General features: G+C 56.0%; 7 protein-coding genes across 7 annotated transcripts; 3 read left to right on the top strand and 4 right to left on the bottom strand.

Annotated features, from left to right (window-relative positions):
• Positions 1-75: 75 nt before the first annotated feature.
• On the bottom strand, positions 76-1915 carry MKK02DRAFT_41636 (putative delta-12 fatty acid desaturase; the record flags this gene model as incomplete). The annotated part of the gene is made up of 11 exons (XM_053091640.1): positions 76-228; positions 281-390; positions 437-583; positions 637-849; positions 899-1053; positions 1112-1143; positions 1184-1234; positions 1287-1395; positions 1451-1549; positions 1612-1779; positions 1839-1915. 11 exons carry the CDS (start codon positions 1913-1915, stop codon positions 76-78), a joined length of 1314 nt encoding a protein of 437 aa, XP_052941772.1.
• Positions 1916-2467: 552 nt separating this feature from the next.
• MKK02DRAFT_41635 (delta-12 fatty acid desaturase) lies at positions 2468-4240 on the bottom strand (the record flags this gene model as incomplete). Its single annotated transcript, XM_053091639.1, has 10 exons — positions 2468-2590; positions 2644-2753; positions 2803-2949; positions 2993-3205; positions 3254-3408; positions 3452-3570; positions 3618-3726; positions 3771-3869; positions 3915-4082; positions 4131-4240. The coding sequence occupies 10 exons, from the start codon at positions 4238-4240 to the stop codon at positions 2468-2470; spliced, it is 1353 nt and encodes a 450-aa protein (XP_052941771.1).
• Positions 4241-5152: 912 nt separating this feature from the next.
• On the top strand, positions 5153-5977 carry MKK02DRAFT_41634 (ribosomal S17-domain-containing protein; the record flags this gene model as incomplete). The annotated part of the gene is made up of 5 exons (XM_053091638.1): positions 5153-5172; positions 5229-5300; positions 5541-5611; positions 5657-5747; positions 5794-5977. The coding sequence occupies 5 exons, from the start codon at positions 5153-5155 to the stop codon at positions 5975-5977; spliced, it is 438 nt and encodes a 145-aa protein (XP_052941770.1).
• A 328-nt stretch (positions 5978-6305) lies between these two features.
• On the bottom strand, positions 6306-6788 carry MKK02DRAFT_30954 (uncharacterized protein; the record flags this gene model as incomplete). Its single annotated transcript, XM_053088179.1, has 3 exons — positions 6306-6341; positions 6435-6736; positions 6782-6788. The coding sequence occupies 3 exons, from the start codon at positions 6786-6788 to the stop codon at positions 6306-6308; spliced, it is 345 nt and encodes a 114-aa protein (XP_052941769.1).
• Positions 6789-7782: 994 nt separating this feature from the next.
• Positions 7783-8586, top strand: MKK02DRAFT_41632 (uncharacterized protein; the record flags this gene model as incomplete). The annotated part of the gene is made up of 2 exons (XM_053091637.1): positions 7783-7863; positions 7966-8586. 2 exons carry the CDS (start codon positions 7783-7785, stop codon positions 8584-8586), a joined length of 702 nt encoding a protein of 233 aa, XP_052941768.1.
• Positions 8587-8949: 363 nt separating this feature from the next.
• MKK02DRAFT_35684 (Got1/Sft2-like family-domain-containing protein) lies at positions 8950-9780 on the bottom strand (the record flags this gene model as incomplete). The annotated part of the gene is made up of 7 exons (XM_053089242.1): positions 8950-8991; positions 9045-9126; positions 9175-9246; positions 9319-9425; positions 9547-9590; positions 9651-9698; positions 9759-9780. 7 exons carry the CDS (start codon positions 9778-9780, stop codon positions 8950-8952), a joined length of 417 nt encoding a protein of 138 aa, XP_052941767.1.
• A 635-nt stretch (positions 9781-10415) lies between these two features.
• MKK02DRAFT_35683 (uncharacterized protein) lies at positions 10416-14271 on the top strand (the record flags this gene model as incomplete). Its single annotated transcript, XM_053089241.1, has 10 exons — positions 10416-12500; positions 12543-12821; positions 12872-13014; positions 13062-13266; positions 13316-13391; positions 13446-13522; positions 13568-13867; positions 13923-13999; positions 14049-14141; positions 14190-14271. The coding sequence occupies 10 exons, from the start codon at positions 10416-10418 to the stop codon at positions 14269-14271; spliced, it is 3417 nt and encodes a 1138-aa protein (XP_052941766.1).
• Positions 14272-16655: the final 2384 nt, after the last annotated feature.

Raw genomic sequence — 16655 nt, 5'->3', positions numbered from 1 at the left:
GATAAATGATATCAGTTAGCTCTATGTCAAGGTGGTTTGCATGTCCTTCCACACGCGGGTCTGTAACAAGCAGCACTAGCAGAGGCGCTCTTTGGGCTCGATCATCTCGATACCTGAGTCCGACACCGACGCCCGCCTCTCCGAGCTCTCGTCCTCCTCTACCGGCGCGAACTTGGCCACCCCGGCGTAATTCTTGTAAAAGACGATATCTTCGTCTTCCTCCACAAACTAGGTTGTCAGCTTCGCCATGCCTTCTTTGCCGATCTCCCGATAAACGTACGATGCACTCGCGGTTCGACTTCCAAAACGACGTAAACATATTCTCGGTAGAGCTGATATAATGCGGACCGAGGAAGGTCTTGAGCGCCTTGGTAGCTTCCCATGCGTTATCTGTGAGGTCAGCTGTCTGCGCCACGAAAAGGGGACATCAGCTCACAATGAGGGATCTTTGACGAGATATGATGGGCGACATGAGTCTCGCAGATCCCATGGAAGACATAAGGCCCGATCGGACCCATGAAGTTCCGGTCGATCGTGCATAATGCCCCTCGGGCGAACGTCCACTTGTTCGCGGAGTAGTGGGCTGTAAAGTATGTCGGCCACGATCCCGGATTCAAGCTTCAGGGCTAGACTTACGGAGATGGGGATCCGTATGCTGCAGATAGGTGATGAAGACCAGCCAGTGATTCACCCAAAGGTAAGGGATGAGGTACATCACCAACACCTCGGCAAACGAGCGTTTGTGCGCCCAGAAAGCGAGAGTGGCGAGGTTGAGCAAGACGCCGAGATTGGAGGCGAGGATCTGCCACTTGTGTTGAGGCTTGAAGATGACCGAATCGGGGTTGAAGTCTGCATCTCAGCTACACGATGTAACAACCCATTCCGGAGGAAGACTCACGGCTTGTCCCCTTAGAATAGTGCCTCTGTCCCGAGGTGTTCAGAATCAGGTACGCAGGGAAGCCAAGCAATTGCTGCATCGTCACGTCGATCAGAGTGGCGAGTGGCGATTCTTCGATTGCTTCCCGCAACTCGCGCTGGCGCATGGCGGACACGCTGCACTGTTAGCTTCTATCTCTTGTACTGTCGGATGAAGCAGCTCAAAGATACGCACTTGACACCCAGAATCTCGGCCTCCTCTTTGGGCTGCATGTCCAAGCCCCCTCATGGTGCGCGTCTTGGGTACGAACACCTCATCTCGCGTCAGGTGGCCTGTAGCGGCGTGATGCCGTCCGTGCTGTACTGTCAGCTGAGTACTCTTGGGCTTTGTAAAGTACTGGCCAGCTCACGGAGATGCGCCAAGCGTGATAAGGAACGAGCAGGGCCGAGTGGAGGATCCATCCCATGACGTTGTTGACGGTCTTGGAAGATGAGAATGCCTGATGGCCGCATTCATGCCTGAGCGTCAGCCTCAACCTCAGCATTCAGCAAGAAAGGAAGGACGAAGACTTACCCGATGACCCAAAGACCGGTCCCGAAGAGCCCAGCAGCAAAGGTATAACCAGTCCACAAGATGACCCTGACGGCTGTCAAGGCGACATCGGAGATGTTTCTGGCGCATTAGTACCAGTCTCCGATACAACACTTTGGCATGACAGGAACAGAGCTACTTACAGCTTATTCAGAAGCAAGCTGTCCATATGAAGCGCACAGTACGCGCAAGCGGCCAGCACGGCCACGTCCTGCAAAACATACAAGCTCGACCGGAAGCCACTCCGATGGAAACAGTGAGCCGGGATGACGTCCAGGAGCTGCTTGACTGTATAATTCGGTACGATGAACCTGCCCATCAGTCCTGCTGTTCTTGTACTGGCAGGAGAGGGCGAGAAGGATGAATTTACTTTTGACCTTCGGCAATCTCCTTCGCTTCGACGACGACGTGCCGTGCAACCTCAGCTTTCTCCTCTATCCCCTTCATGATCTGAGACCGGGTTCGTCGTGTAAGCTCAGACACCATTCCGGCTGATTGGTAGATGAGAAGGGAATTGGTCAGAAGTACATGTTAGTACTTGACTTTGATCAGTACAAGTACATACAAGTGCATGTTGAAAGGAGGACGAGGTCAGGTCCGGGCAAAGCAAGAGGGAGGAAAGGATGAGTGCACGGCCACGGGGGAGTGACCGAGGAAGGGGATGAACCGAGGAAGGGGATGAAAGGAGTCCCGAATGATGTCACACCTTACACCTCTACGCTGAGCAGATGATACAAAGTGGAATGATATTAGTATGTCAGCCAATCCAAAGCTTAGCAGAGCGTACTCGTACAAGGCCGTTCCGTTGCCAAAGCTGTATGTGTGCATGTAAAGAGCGCCTGGTTTTGACAAGTAGTGAAAGTGGGTAATCGGGTGATGTGTGGGGGACGTCTAGAGCGCTCTACGTCTAATTTGGTATCTTTATCCTAGGGGTCGTTGGGTCGTATCGGAATCGAGGGCCGGGAAGGGGGGTGGGAGACGTCGTGTAACCGGTACACTCTACTTGGACTCGGTCATGTCGACACCCGAGTCCGAGACGTTTCCGCCCTCCTCGACGGGGATGTACTTGGCTACGCCGGCGTAGTTCTTGTAGAATACAATGTCTTCGTTGTCCTCGATGAACTGGGGAGTCAGCTTAATCCTTTTCCAGAGAGGAAAAGAAGGAGAAAGCTTACGATGCACTCGCGGAATGACCTCCAGAACGACGCAAACATGCTCTCGTTCGAGTACATGTAGTGCGGGCCGAGGAAGGTCTTGAGTGCCTCCGTTGCCTCCCATGCGTGGTCTATGGCGTCAGCTATTGCCGCATCGTACAGAGGCCTGCAGAAGCTTACAGTGAGGGATCTTGGACGAGATGTGGTGGGCAACGTGAGTCTCGCAAATACCGTGGAAGATGTAAGGTCCGATGGGGCCCATGAAGTTCCGGTCGATCGTGCAAAGGGCACCACGGGCGAAGGTCCACTTGTTTGCAGAGTAGTGGGCTGAATGTCAGTTGACGTCTCGATGCACGCAACGACAACTTACGAAGAACGGGGTCGGTGTGCTGGAGGTAGGTGATGAAGACAAGCCAGTTGTTGACCCAGAGGTAAGGGATGATGTACATGACAAACATCTCGGAGAAGGAGCGCTGGTATGACCAGTAGGCGAGGGTGGCGAAGTTGAGGAGGATACCAATGTTCGACATGATGATCTGCATCCGGTGCTGGGGCTTGAAGATGATCGCTTCGGGGTTGAAGTCTGGCGATTAGGACTGCTTGAAAAGCTGGACTGGGAACAGAGACTCACGGTTGGTGCCCTTGGGGTAGTGCTTCTGGCCTGCAGCGTTGCGGATGAGGTACGAAGGGAAACCGAAGAGCTGCTGGAGGACCGCGTTGAAGAGGGTCGAGAGTGGGGACTCCTCGATAGCCTCACGGAGCTCGTGTTGGCGGAAAGCAGAGATGCTGTCTGTCAGTACTGATACCTGAGGGCCGTGTAGGGACTTACTTGAGACCCTGAACCTCACCCTCCTCCTTGGGCTCCTCAATACCCCTCATCTTGCGGGTCTTGGGGACGAAGACCTCGTCGCGGGTCAAGTGGCCGGTGGCGGCGTGGTGACGGCCGTGCTGCAATGTCAGCTCTGTCCGGCAGTAAAGCGGATGTTTAAGCTTACAGAGATACGCCAAGCGTGGTAAGGGACGAGGACGAAAGAGTGGAGGACCCATCCGACGGCGTTGTTCACAGTCTTGGAAGACGAGAAGGCCTGGTGACCACACTCGTGCCTGACCATCAGCGTGGATTTCGACAGGAAGGCATAAAGGCGTACCCGATGATCCAGATACCGGTACCGAAGAGACCAGTGACAAAGGTGTAAAGGGTCCAAAGAGCAATCTTGGCGGCAGTCAATGCGGCGCCAGACATGTTCCTGGTATATCAGCTTGACTCTATCAGAAAAGGGAAATAAACGCACAGCTTGTTAAGGAGCAGGCTGTCCATGTTGAGAGCGAGGTATGCGCAAGCTCCGATCGCAGTGAGGTCCGAGACGATGTAGAGGGAAGAGCGCCAGCCATTGCGGTGGAAGCAGTGAGCCGGGATGGCATCGAGAAGCTGCTTGACGGTGAAGTTGGGGACGATGAACCTTTCAATCAGCACTTGTCTCGTTGGCTTCGAAAAAAAGAGGACCCACTTCTGACCCTCAGCGACCTCCTTGGCCTCTACTTCGCGAGCGACCTGCGCCTTCTCTGCGACGCCCTTGGCAGTGGGGGAGCTGGCTCGTTGTCTGAGCGTGGTGGACATGGTGGATGATGAGATGGGGGAAGGGGGGTGTAGGGGGTGGGGATACGAGCACGGTGTATGAGCTTCGTGCGGGGTGGGAGGGGAGTTGTCGTGTCGCGAGTTGGGAGGAAGAGAGGTGGATGAGAGAGACAAGGAGAAGAAGCAGAGCCAAACGATCGCTTTGCAAAGTGTAATGAGCGTGGGTGGAGCTCGGGTGGGTGGAGCGAATTGAAAGCTAGGGAAGTCAAGGAGTTCCACGTTCCAGGCCCGAGCGCTGCCGAGCGGAAAATGCGGGGCAACCTTTTCCTTGGGGGCAGAGATCGAGAGCTGCTATCTTGCTACTCCGTGATGCGTTTCATACGATTCAAGCGCTACAGAAGAGGTCCCCTCGCACACTCTCGACTGCCACCCGCCTAGCACGCCTGACTGATGAATGCATGCACCGCAGTCAAAGCGAGTCTCGAAAAGATCTTATCGGTCGATCTCCCCAAGGTAAAATCCATGCCAAGGGAACGTGGCACGGTGGCGCGATATCTCCCGATCGCCCGGTCTCCCACGGTCGTTCGGGCCACGAAACACTGCCGCGCGTTCATCGGCGATAAGAAATCGCTCAAATTGAAGCCGAAGTCTGATCTTGCTTACGTTTTGCCACTCCGGCGTTTTCAGGTCCTCCGCGCTGAGCTCGCTCTGTACCCTCTTGCGTTTAAGCACAAGCTCCTTTAACGGTTCATCAACTATACACAATGGTGAGGCTCTCTCTTCGGACGTCGGGGGAGCCATGCTGCTGGTGCAGAAGGAAAGGGATGAAAGCTGACGTTCTCCTCTCTTTTCAACCGACTCCCTACACCAATTACTTCGCTCGTTATCCTATCTCGAAAATCTCGAATCTACGAACCTATCCTTGCTATCTACGCATACCGAAACGCATCTCCCATGCTGTCCGAAACCCCCTCGTATTGGCGTACACTACTCTGCTGGAAAATGGATCGATATAACAGGGACGAGTCAGGACAAAGACGGTCAAGCGCGCCTCGCGGGTACTTATCGAGAAGTACTACCCACGTCTCACTCTCGACTTCCAGTGAGTCACCGGTCGTATTAGGAGGGTCAGGTGGGGGCAGCTGGGCAAGGGAAGGGGGGAAAGGTGGCAGGGAGGAGCAGAAGATACGGTGCGACACATTTGAGGGGTACGAAGCAGGTTGGAATTGCTGCGTGCGAATTGGGGGATCCCTGCTCGAATGCGCAGGTGGAATATCGGAAGTGGAGAGGGAGAAAAGAGGGAGGACCAGATCACGCTGTGGAGTCTGTACTGACCCATCAGCACCAACAAGCGTCTTCTTGATGAGGTCGCGTCCGTCCCCTCCAAGCGTCTGAGGAACAAGATTTCCGGCTGTAAGCCTTTCCCTCCTGGTTTGACCTTGCCCAGCTGATAAGCAGTCACCACCCACCTCATGAAGCGTATCCAGAAGGGACCCGTCCGTGGTATCTCTTTCCGTCTGCAAGAAGAGGAGCGTGAGCGCAAGGACCAGTAAGTTTTGTTTGTCCATCGAGTTATGCCCAGGACTGACAGGCAGGTTCGTTCCCGACGTGTCTGCCCTTGCTTCCTCCGCCGACGCCCCGATCGAGGTCGACAGCGAGACCAAGGATCTCCTCAAGTCGCTCGGCATGGACTCTATCCCCACCACCGTCCAGAACGTTACCGCGTTTGCACCCCGCGAGAGGAAGGGGCGGTACGTGCCCGGTGCAGGCCGTGCTTAGGTACGAGGGAGTTGGTAGTTGGGATGTATGGATTGCAGAAAATGGCTGTGGACGTATCAGATCCAAAGGCGGTGTATACGGTTGAAGGAGACGGCTGGGTCTGGGACGGGACGAACTCATCCAAAGGATCTGCGCGGATCGGTCAATTGAGAGGGTTATCCAAATCACTGCTTGTGTGTATCAAGCACTGGACATTCTGGTGCAGACCGCATTCGTCTCGAAGTGAGCTTCAGATGGATTCTTGCATCCATCGACTGAGTCCACCGGTCGTTATAGCAGTACAACATGTTCCTTCAGAACTAGCCACACCTTCTCCATGCCTTTAAGCCTACTCCCAAGCATTCTTCGCCCGATTCCGCTTAGCCTGCAATATCAGCACACCCCATCCCACACCTTTATGCCCAAGCCCCTTCCCTCCCTCCCTCCGCAACCCATGCAACCCAAGTCTCAAACTCACCTTTCGCTCCTCCCTCCCCTTCACCTTCTCCTCCAACCTCTTCGCCAGCTCTACAGCCTTCTCCTTCCCCTCCTCCCTCCGCGCCTTTTGCTTCTTACTCGCCTGCTTATCCTTCGCATTGGCCTTCTTGGACGGCTGGATCGAGCCAGTCGGAGTAACCATCGTAGCTGGTAATCGCTTGTTTTTGGCGATTTTGGCGGGTTGGGAGGGGACGCCGGCGGGCTGGGCGCGCCGGTTGGGTTTGGCGTATGCATTAGGGGCGGAGGAGGGGGCGGAAGTGGAGGTGGAGGGGCCTGCTTTCGCTGGACAGTCAGCTTGGGCTTCAGTATGTGACATAGCGGACTGACCGGCCATGATGACGATCAGTACAAAGGTGAGATGGGTGGGTGAGTAATTGTGTGACCAGCAGATGTCGAGTCCAGGTAGACGATGTGTGATCAAGGAAGATGTGATGGATGGAGGTCGAGCTGATCAACTTTTCTGGGTGAGACGGGATCAAAGTTGGCGCTGTTTCATCTGCTCAAGATGAAACCCGCAGCTACAAGTGGCACTTCTTGATGATGGCACCCGCATCGCATACCGGTCCATAAGCATATGGGCAGTAGATACAGCCTACTGGTCACGCTCATGCTCACGAACGTGCTCAGTTCTTGCGCTGCTTTCCTTACTCCGGTCCATCCCGATAACATACCCACGCCGTCGCTATCGCCCGGGCCGTTGTCCGGAGAATTTGCCACCCGCTTGCCGTAAGCTACATAAGTATAGCCGGATAATTAAAGTTGGCGCAGCGTGCAGTGCTTGATCGCGTCGCCGTACGTTGCCCCTATCGAGCCCTATCGCCCGACTTTGTCAATTCGATACTATACATCACCTGGAGATACCCATCGACACATTCCACTCTTCGACATCCTCTTGATTCCTCTCCCTTTATCGCAACGTATCTCGGCGGTGGCATCCTTGCTTATCATATCCCGAGCTATCCCGAACTCTTCCTCCGCGGCCATTCATACCGGTCTGACCGGCTCCGTATCTCAACATCCCCCGCCTACTACGCCGGACCCTCCAGCTCATCACCACACCATACGGAGCAGCCTTCCATCCGCCCGTCCGCACACTGGCAAAGGACCAGACGCAAACGGAAGAAGCACACCCCACGCTCTTCGCCGTCTCTCAAATCCCAATTCGAGGGGGTCCCGTTGGCCTTCTCCCCCTCCCCACCGCCTCTGTTCGTCCGACACCCTCGGATCCGACGGACAAAGCAACCTGACTGCGGCCAAACGCTTACATCTACAACACCCCTAGGAGCATCACTACCTATCTCAATCCATACTCTCGGAGCTACATCATCATGGCGTCGATGGATGACCTTATCGCGACGATGTCGGGAGTGCACGCGGGGCAACAAGGCAGGGATCTGAAGGACTTGCACGTGAGTCTCATTCTCTGTCACACACTACATGCTATTCCATCCAGACTATACTCACTCGCTGTCCCTCAGGTCATTCAAAGAGACCTGATACTGACCCTCCAGGCGAAACTACAACAGACCATCCCCTCTCAACCCTACTACCGCCCCATCCCACCTCCCGCCTCCTCATCCGCCATCCCCCCTCACTCTTCCTCTTCGGGCGGACCCCTTCCTCCCCCCGCGCCCGCATCATCATGGAACACCCCATCCGTCATCGGGCAGAACATCTCTGGCGGCGCGAACTCCGGTTTCGGCGCAGGCGCGGGGCAAGGGGCTGGTGTGGGTACGTCACCGCTCAGACAGGGCGGATGGCAGGGTCAGATCCACAGTGCTTTTGGGTCGAGTGGGAGTGGCGGGATGGGAGGGGGAGGGAAGAGCGGGGGCAGCGCCAGCGCTGGTGGTGTACCTGGTCCCAAGCAGGTTCAGGTGCAAGGTGGGAGATCCACGCGGAATACTCAAGAAGGGGACGGGGCGCGGCCATACCACAACAATGTACTGCCAGTGCGGGCGAGCCCGAAAGATACGGGCGGGTTCGAGCAGGATGCGTTCAAGCCGTTATGGCAGGGCAAGGCGGGTGGAGCTGGGCAGGGACAGGGGCAGCAGGCGAGGTATCAGGAACAAGAGGTTTATGGGGGTGGAGGTGGGGGTGGGGACTGGGGAGGGTTTACGGGGGAGCGATTGTGAGGTCCGAGATGGTCCGAATGAGGAGCACGAGGGGTCAGGAGAGTGTGGGTCTTGATGGACCCGTCTTGTCAACAGCATTCCTTTACAGTAGTTTTTAACCTAGATATCACACCTCTTATCCCTTTTTAATCGTTTTTAGCTTGGATCTCCGGAGGCGCAATATCGATGCATCGTTGTACATCAGATCTTCTCCTGCCGTCACGCGTCAGTGAGCCACGCCAGGCATGCAAAGTCCACCCCGCCGATCCGCGCATTAGGATAGTCATCCCTCGGAGCCACACTGAGCAGTATGGCGGATCTAGTATGATCCTCACAAGACTGCATCGATGCATAGCAGTGTTGAGCTCCATCGCCATGCAGCACCTATACTGCGCTTTGCCTGACACCTGCCAATCTGTCTGCTCCCTGATATCGTATCAGCTCTGCTCATACACAATCAAAGGGATCTGTCAGCTCACCTGTCGGATATATGGCAAAGAGAGGAAAGTCCCAATGATCGGTGCTTGCCTCAACGCCTGGAGAATGACCGGGAAGAAGGATCTACACCATCAGCTATGTCCAACACGCAGCTGAGCAACAGAGACATACCCAAACAGCCCTACGAAACCGACAAATTCGATAGCTATACCTGTTATGGGCCACTTGCAGAATACCAAGAGACTGCGAGTCAGCGTTAAGTCTAGGCCTCAGCACGTCGGTAGCGAGAGAGTCGCCAGGAAGTGGTTAGCTTACATGCCGCCAAAGAAGCACAAGGTCCCTCTCCATTTTTCCCGCCGTGAGAAGAAGTAGAAGGTCTTGGTGGGGCCGATGATGAGTGGGAGACCGGACACGAAGAGGATCTGTGGGATATCAGCGAGTGGTTATTACTAATCAGTAGGGATGCAGATGTGGTGGGTGAGCGGGTGTGATGGCGGGAGGGGTCTGGAGGTCTGGAAGACTGGGAAGGGGGTAGAGACGTACATTTCCCAGCGCTAATAATGGACCGTCAAAGAGGAGCATTATACCTGCGAGACGTCAGCAGCTAGCCTACAGAGAGCCGATCAGATGAGGCGGGCTCGACATACCCAGGAATTGGAAGAAGATCCCAAACGCGACAAGCGCAATCCCGATTTCTGGATAGAGTCAGCTCCACTGCGCACTATCATCAAGCGGCAAGCTAGCGAACCACGCACTTTGCGTATCGCTGAGCCACATGGTGTCTGAGATCCCGGATCGACGATGACAGGGGAGGGTGAGGTGTGGTGGACTCTGAGAGGGAGATGAGGACAAACGGAGGTGCGAGGAATTCAAAGTATCGCCCAGCGAGATCTCGACGTGTCAACAGCTCGCGCGCCTATTTGCTGCGCGTCCCCGCAATGAATGATGTGCCTATTAAAGCGCGGGGGTCTTGTTCCTAGCCTGTATTTCCCGTTATGCACAGCGTCGCGCTGATCTGGCCATGGTGGCTCTGTAGAGTGGTACTGTGTGGATACATAGCCACATCAATTCGGTATGCATGGCTTGACGCCCACTCACAGCTTGATATTGATATGATATAAGGAATGTGTGACAAACCGTTACCGCCGGTATATATGACGACACGCGCCTGTGACTACGCCGTCCGTGCCCCGCGGAGCTGCGACCATTTTTAGGGGGTGCTTGCGTATCTTGTCTCTCTTGTCTTTTTCTTGGTGTCTTGTCTCTCGTCTCACCCTTCTGTGCAGCGGCAATCATCACTACCCGCCCAGGCCGGCGCAGCAGCTGTGTATAGCCATCGAGCCCTTTCTTTACTTTGTACATTTTTTCACCTCCGCCTCTTTGACTTGCGACCCGTTTATGACCCCATCACCATGTCTATCCCCGACGACCCTTTCACGCCCCCTCAACCCCCTACTCGCCAACCGCTCTCCATCAGTACCGGGCGGCGGCTAGAGCACGTCGAGCCGCTGCACGATCACGATGGACCACCTCATCCCGGCCTCCCAGGCCAATCTACCCTCGGTTCCTCCTCCACAGGCCATCACACCCCCGCAATCCTCATTGCCCCGCCGGCCGGAACGGCCACTGCTCCCGCCACCGGAGGTACCAAGACCCCTCGGCGCGTGCAGTGGAACAATGAGTCGCACGTCGTTCAGCTGGAACCTATCCCTCTCTCCCCGCAGACGGTTGATCGGAGCAATCTCACCGCTATCGACGCGATGCTGGAGCAACACCGCAATAGTCCTAGTCCGGGTCGGCCACTGTCCCAGCTGTCTATAGCCAGTTCGGCCACGGACGGGGCGGACGACTATGACTATCGTCTCGACGTGGATCCGCCTAATCACAATCCCACCCACACGCACGCGCTCGAGGCGGTCGGCAGCGCGGATAGCCAGAATCGTCCGGCGGAACCGCAATCGCTCCAGGATATACTGGATACGGGGATCAATGATCATATACACGGAGAAACCAACATCGCTTTTGGCGAGACGGATGGGTTGCCGAATATCACGTCGAACGATCAGGCGGATGATTTGAGCGAGGCCAAGAACCTCGTCAGGGCGCATACGGGGAAATGGGGCGTCTTGCGGCGGAGAGTTAAGGGAGCTGGAGCTGTGAGCAGGGCGTTTGGGACGATCAAGGAGGGAGAAGTGAGGGAGGGCGGGGGAGGGTTGGGCGGGAGTGAGGACGCGGAGAAAGTGGGTGGTGGAGCGGATGGCGGAAGAGACCAAGACGCGTTTGCGGCGAGGTATCCTGAGCCTCGGGAGAAAGGGCGGCAGAGCTTCAGCGGAGGCATGGGGGATGGGACGGGCGGTATTGGAGCGATGAATATGGGGAATGGGATGCCGCAGATGCCTGGTGGGGCGTCGGTACTTTCCTCACTCCTCGCGCTGTACAATCAGCAGAACATGCCCGGCAGCGGCGCGACCTCAGCGGCTTCGTCTCGCCCTTCGTCGGTGTACGAGTCGTCGGATGACGAGGACGAAAAGGCTCGCGCGGGCAAGTCGGCGGATATCAAGAAGGGGGCGGGAGGATGGTGGCAGCCTGGGGAAGGGAATGGGGCGGGGGACACCTCGCACGAGACTCCCCCGGACGTCATTATCAACAGGGAACACAGGCGGCCGTCCGAGGTCCTTCTCGACGATCACCCGATACCTCCTCCCCATCGCTCCCAGTCCGCCTCATCCCTCACAGCCGACGCGCGCGCAACGCCCGGCTTCCTATCTGCTCTGCGGCGGGCACGGAAGTACACCGACAAGATCGGGAGTCAGCTGGATGATGCGGACCGGCCCAAGGCTGCTCGGTCCGGGGCGGGTGTATGGGGTGCACTGATACAGAACACCCAAAACATCTCGGGCGTCGCCACGCCTACTGCTGCGACCCTCGCTCCTGCTGCTGCTCGGCCAGGGTACCAGCTCAATCGGTACACCCTGCCCACTGCCGATGCCCTCGAGCAGGCCGCGTCCCCTTGGCGCCCTCAATCGCGTAACGGCTCTCGTCCCGGATCCCGTCCCGACTCGATGCACTCGGGAACGGCCGTCTCGAACGCGGAGTCCCCTCCTGGGCGGTACGACCCGAAGAAGGCCCACTCTGCGGTCGATCTGCGCAAGAACGCCTCGTCGGACGATATGATCCACATGAAGTCCTCCCACAAGGCAGAGAGCGTCCGGAGCCGGTCGGGTCTCAAACTCGACTCGCTCGGCAAGCTGCCGGTCGCGGCGTTCAAGTCGTCTGGGCAGGCACTGAAGAGCGGGGGACAAGCCGTCAGGAATGCGGAGAAGTGGGTCATGTCGGGCGGGAGAACTCCGTTGACCCCGCCGGCGATGGGTGAGAAGGGTCAGATGGACTACTTTGCGAGACCGATGACGGAGGATGAGCGCCGGAGGAAGGAGTGGGAGTCGGAGAAGAGGAGGCGGAAGAAGCAAAAGGAAGCGAGAAAGAAGCAGGAGATTTTTGTAAGTCCTTTTCCCATTGGCAAGAGTGTCGCTGATTCCCAGATCATACAACATGTAGCGGCCATCCTCGCTCGACAACAATTCCTCATGAAGCTCGCAAGAGCGCTCATGATGTTTGGCTCGCCATCGCATCGACTCGAAACTCAGATACAAGCTACCGCTCGCGTGCTCGAAATCAACGCGCAGGTCGTCTACCTGCCTGGGACGATGCTTATCTCGTTTGGGGACGACGCGACCCATACGAGCGAGACCAAGTTCTTGAAGCAGGCGACGGGACTGGATCTGGGCAAGCTGCTGGCGACGCACAAGCTGTACTGGAATGTGAGCTCGCCTTCTTCTTCGGGTATCAACGAAAATGAGCTGACAAATAGGTCGTCCACGATCGGATCTCGGTCGAGCAAGCCAGCAAGGACCTCGATGTGCTCATGACCACTCCCATGTACTACTCATGGTGGCAAACACTCATCATTGGCGCCATGGCTTCCTCGTTCATCTGCGTCGTCGGTTTCTCGGGGTACGTCTACCCTTTTCCTCTTCTTTAGATCACAGCTGACCATTCAGCTCCTTCCTCGATGCTCTCGCGGCCGCACCCCTCGGTGCCCTACTATGCGGTATCCAGATGATCGCCGCCCGGAACGACATGTTCTCCAACGTCTTTGAAATCGCCATCGCTACAATCATCTCGTTCATCGCTGCTGGACTGGCTAGTACGGGCTACTTCTGCTACACTGCGCTCGTCAGTGGAGGTGTTGTGCTCATCTTGCCTGTAAGTCGAGATCACCCTTCACGAGGTAGGGGTCATAGCTGATGTACAGGGTTACATCGTGCTCTGCGGTGCGCTCGAATTGGCGGCTCGCAACATCACGGCCGGAGCTGTTCGGATAGGATATAGTGAGCTAGCTGACCTCTGACGTTCGTGAACGAGATTGCAAGCTAATGATGCAGGTGTAATCTACTCGCTTTTCCTTGGGTTCGGTATCTCCATCGGCGCCGAGCTATACCGTCAAATCACAGGCCTCACTGTAAGCTGACCAGAGCTCCTGGGCGCAACCGAGCTGACATGTCAGGTATCCGGCGCAAACGACTATCAATGCTCCTCCACGCACGCCTCGGACAACTGGTATCAAGTCACCCCATCCGCATGGTGGTACTTCCTCGCATGTCCAGGTTTCGCCCTCGCCCTTTCGCTACGGAACCAGCAACCCCTCTTTGCGCGCGAACTACCGATTATGATCATCATTGCCTGTGCTGGATGGGCGTCCAACCACTTTGCGGCCAAGGCGTTCATTAACCGCTCGGATATGACGTCGGCTATTGGGTCGTTTGTCGTTGGGACGTTGGGGAATCTGTATGGGAAGCTGTCAAAGGTGAACTCCTCTTCATATCGGCAGATTATGAGTGAGTCTGAGCTGATATCATTAGGGCTCAAGCTTCCCTGTCACGGTCGTTGGGATCTTGTTCCAGCTCCCATCAGGTCTATCCAACGGAGGTATATTCAAGTACGTTCGACTCCATTCATAGATCACAGGACATGAGCTGACTGGATAGCTTCGCATCTCAGTCTGGTGAGGGCAACACCGAAGCCTACTCGTCAGGGTTCGAAGTGGCGCAGCAGCTCGTGGCTGTTGCTATCGGTCTGACGTGAGTTGATTGCCCCGCTCCCTTCATGTGGCAAAGCTGACAGGTCAGTGTCGGTCTCTTTGTCTCCGCGGCCATCACCCACCCCTTCGGTGGCGGACGCAGGCGGGGAAGTGGGATCTTCTCCTTCTAGACCCGGCAGTACAGCCGTTACGACCGAACGACCCAACCATGTTTTCCACGCTCTTTCACGCTCGCTTCTACGCCCTCCATACAAACATTGCTTGTTCATATCACTTGTCGCATATAGAATACCTAGAATAGATGGATCTCATTACATGCTCGGCATTACATTGAGCGCGTCCATTCTTTGGGTTTGAGTGACGGTCTTGGCGACGCTCAGATTAGGCCAGATCTGTGCGGACGTGTGTGTACATGTGTGCACACCCTTTCCCTGCTTTCCGGAGCAGTAAGCTCGCCGCTCGGGACCCGCGATTGGCCCGTTGCCAGTGGATGCCAGCCGCGTCCGCGTCTCGTCGTCGTCTTCTTCTTCTTCTTTATATACCAATCAACCGCTCGCCAGGAGCTACGACTCGCCTCAGCTCGAGACCAGCCGTTACGAGCACACCACCAGTCTCCCAGAGGGGTATCAGCAATAGCTGTCGGTCGACATGGGTTAGTGAAATCTTATTGTGCAGGTGTATGAGATGACGAGTGGGCTGTAAGCTGATATAGCAGGTTGTTTCAGCGTGAGCCCACCCCTCTTCCTACTGGTTCGGGTTGATGGACAGGCTGATCTAGCAGAGCAAGCACATGTATGCAAACTACGGATCCACCTCTTCCGCTACGGGCCTCAGCTGATGATCTGTAGCAAAGACGATCATGGCGGACACGGCGGCGGACATAGTAGCAGCCACGGTGGCGGGCACGGCGGTCATAGCACCAGTCACGGCGGCGGACACGGACACGGCGGGGGCGGACACGGCGGAGGCGGACATGGGGAAGGAGAACACGCGGGGTCAGAACATCATGCGGGGAGCTCGGCATCGTCTAGGCATAGCGAGGCGCGCGAGGAGCAGAGGGAGGCGGAGGCGGAGCGGGAGAGCATTAGTAGTGTGAGCAGTGGGGGAAGTGGCGGTGGTGGGTCGGGAGGAGGGGGTGACTGAACGATTTGAGGAATGTACCTTCCACTTTATCGGGGTGTTTAAGCAGGCGGCGAGATGGATAGTACTTTGATCGTCAATGAGATCTAGAAGACGGCTGACTGTCATGGTGATGGTGATAGTTGCACTGTAGCGCAGAAGCAAAAAGAAGAAGATCGAGCCCGGTTCGAACGCAGATATACATTGGTCCGAGCCGGAGGAAAGTAGAAGAAAAAGGCAAAAAGCAGAATTCAAGTCCTTGACACCGCACTTAATTTCGGTGACAGTCTCATCCTGGCAAATATATATACAGCCTATTGACCGCATTTTGTAGATACACAGAATCTGTTTCGCTAGCGTCGGAAAAGATGGATGCTGCTTTCTGATTGAGGAGATCGGGGAGAACGGTGAGAAGGGGGACAACTTAGAAGATGAAATGTGCAGCGGTAAGAGGCAGTTCCATCGTAGCCCGAAGACGGGCACTAAATAAGGGCACGTCCAGTGACCGCAGAGACAAAGAGCAAAAGGTCAGAGCAAAGTTATGCTCACGCACTGGCGATGCTCTAAAAGGCTGACTATACTTCTCCTTCCATTGCCCTCAGCCCGGCAGCATCATTCAGCTCCTTCAACTACCAGTGATGAACGCAAGACGAACGATGATCGATGAACGCCTGCACCACGCCTCACCGCATCTCGATATGACGGCATGCGTTACGTCACAGCCGTGCCTGACGCGTTTCAAAAGTCACGTTCAAAAAGGAAGCGTCCACCGTTACTCTCACTACCGTTCATGTCGCTCCTCACCCCCTCTGAGACATCTAGTTCACTTGTAACGCTGGTCAGCACAGCAGAAGGCGCAGGTACTGCAAAAAGAGGGGTTTTCTTGAACCAAGGCCCGGATTCGAACCGGGGCCCGAAGCATCGCGTGGTCTTAGTGCGGTGTCAAGGTTGGCCGACTATACCACGGAGAGGCCTCGATGCTCAAGCCAGAGCGCCTTGGCGATGTTCTCCACACTCGCTAGTAGTATGTAACCAGCTCTGGCGATATCAGGACCAGCGTAAGCCATTCACCAGCTATCATTCTGTATACTCAAAGTCGTCAATGCTTCAACTTACCTTCTCAGATGGTACCCTTCCTATACAACTCAACACATCTCATGCACCTGCATGCTACATACGCCAGCGCAGTCTTATTCAGCCCACCATCTCTTGCTATACGCTCGCTACTCCTCCAGCCTGCTACACTACCATGACATCCCGCTACTCCTCCCACCTGCTACACTACCATGACACCCCGGACGAGGCTGGCCCGATTCAATTCGATACCCAGCCACCCGCCGGTGTCCGCCTCGACCAGCCACTCCCGGTCTACGCGTTCTCAGCCACCCCGCGCTGCATTCCTGAGGCACCGTGTATACCCACCATCGTCATCAGG

The sequence above is a fragment of the Dioszegia hungarica genome (genome assembly GCF_025882075.1).
Source record: "Dioszegia hungarica strain PDD-24b-2 chromosome Unknown MKK02contig_32, whole genome shotgun sequence".
In the NCBI taxonomy this organism is placed as follows: Eukaryota; Fungi; Basidiomycota; class Tremellomycetes; order Tremellales; family Bulleribasidiaceae; genus Dioszegia; species Dioszegia hungarica.
This window is presented reverse-complemented; position numbering and strand designations above follow the sequence as displayed.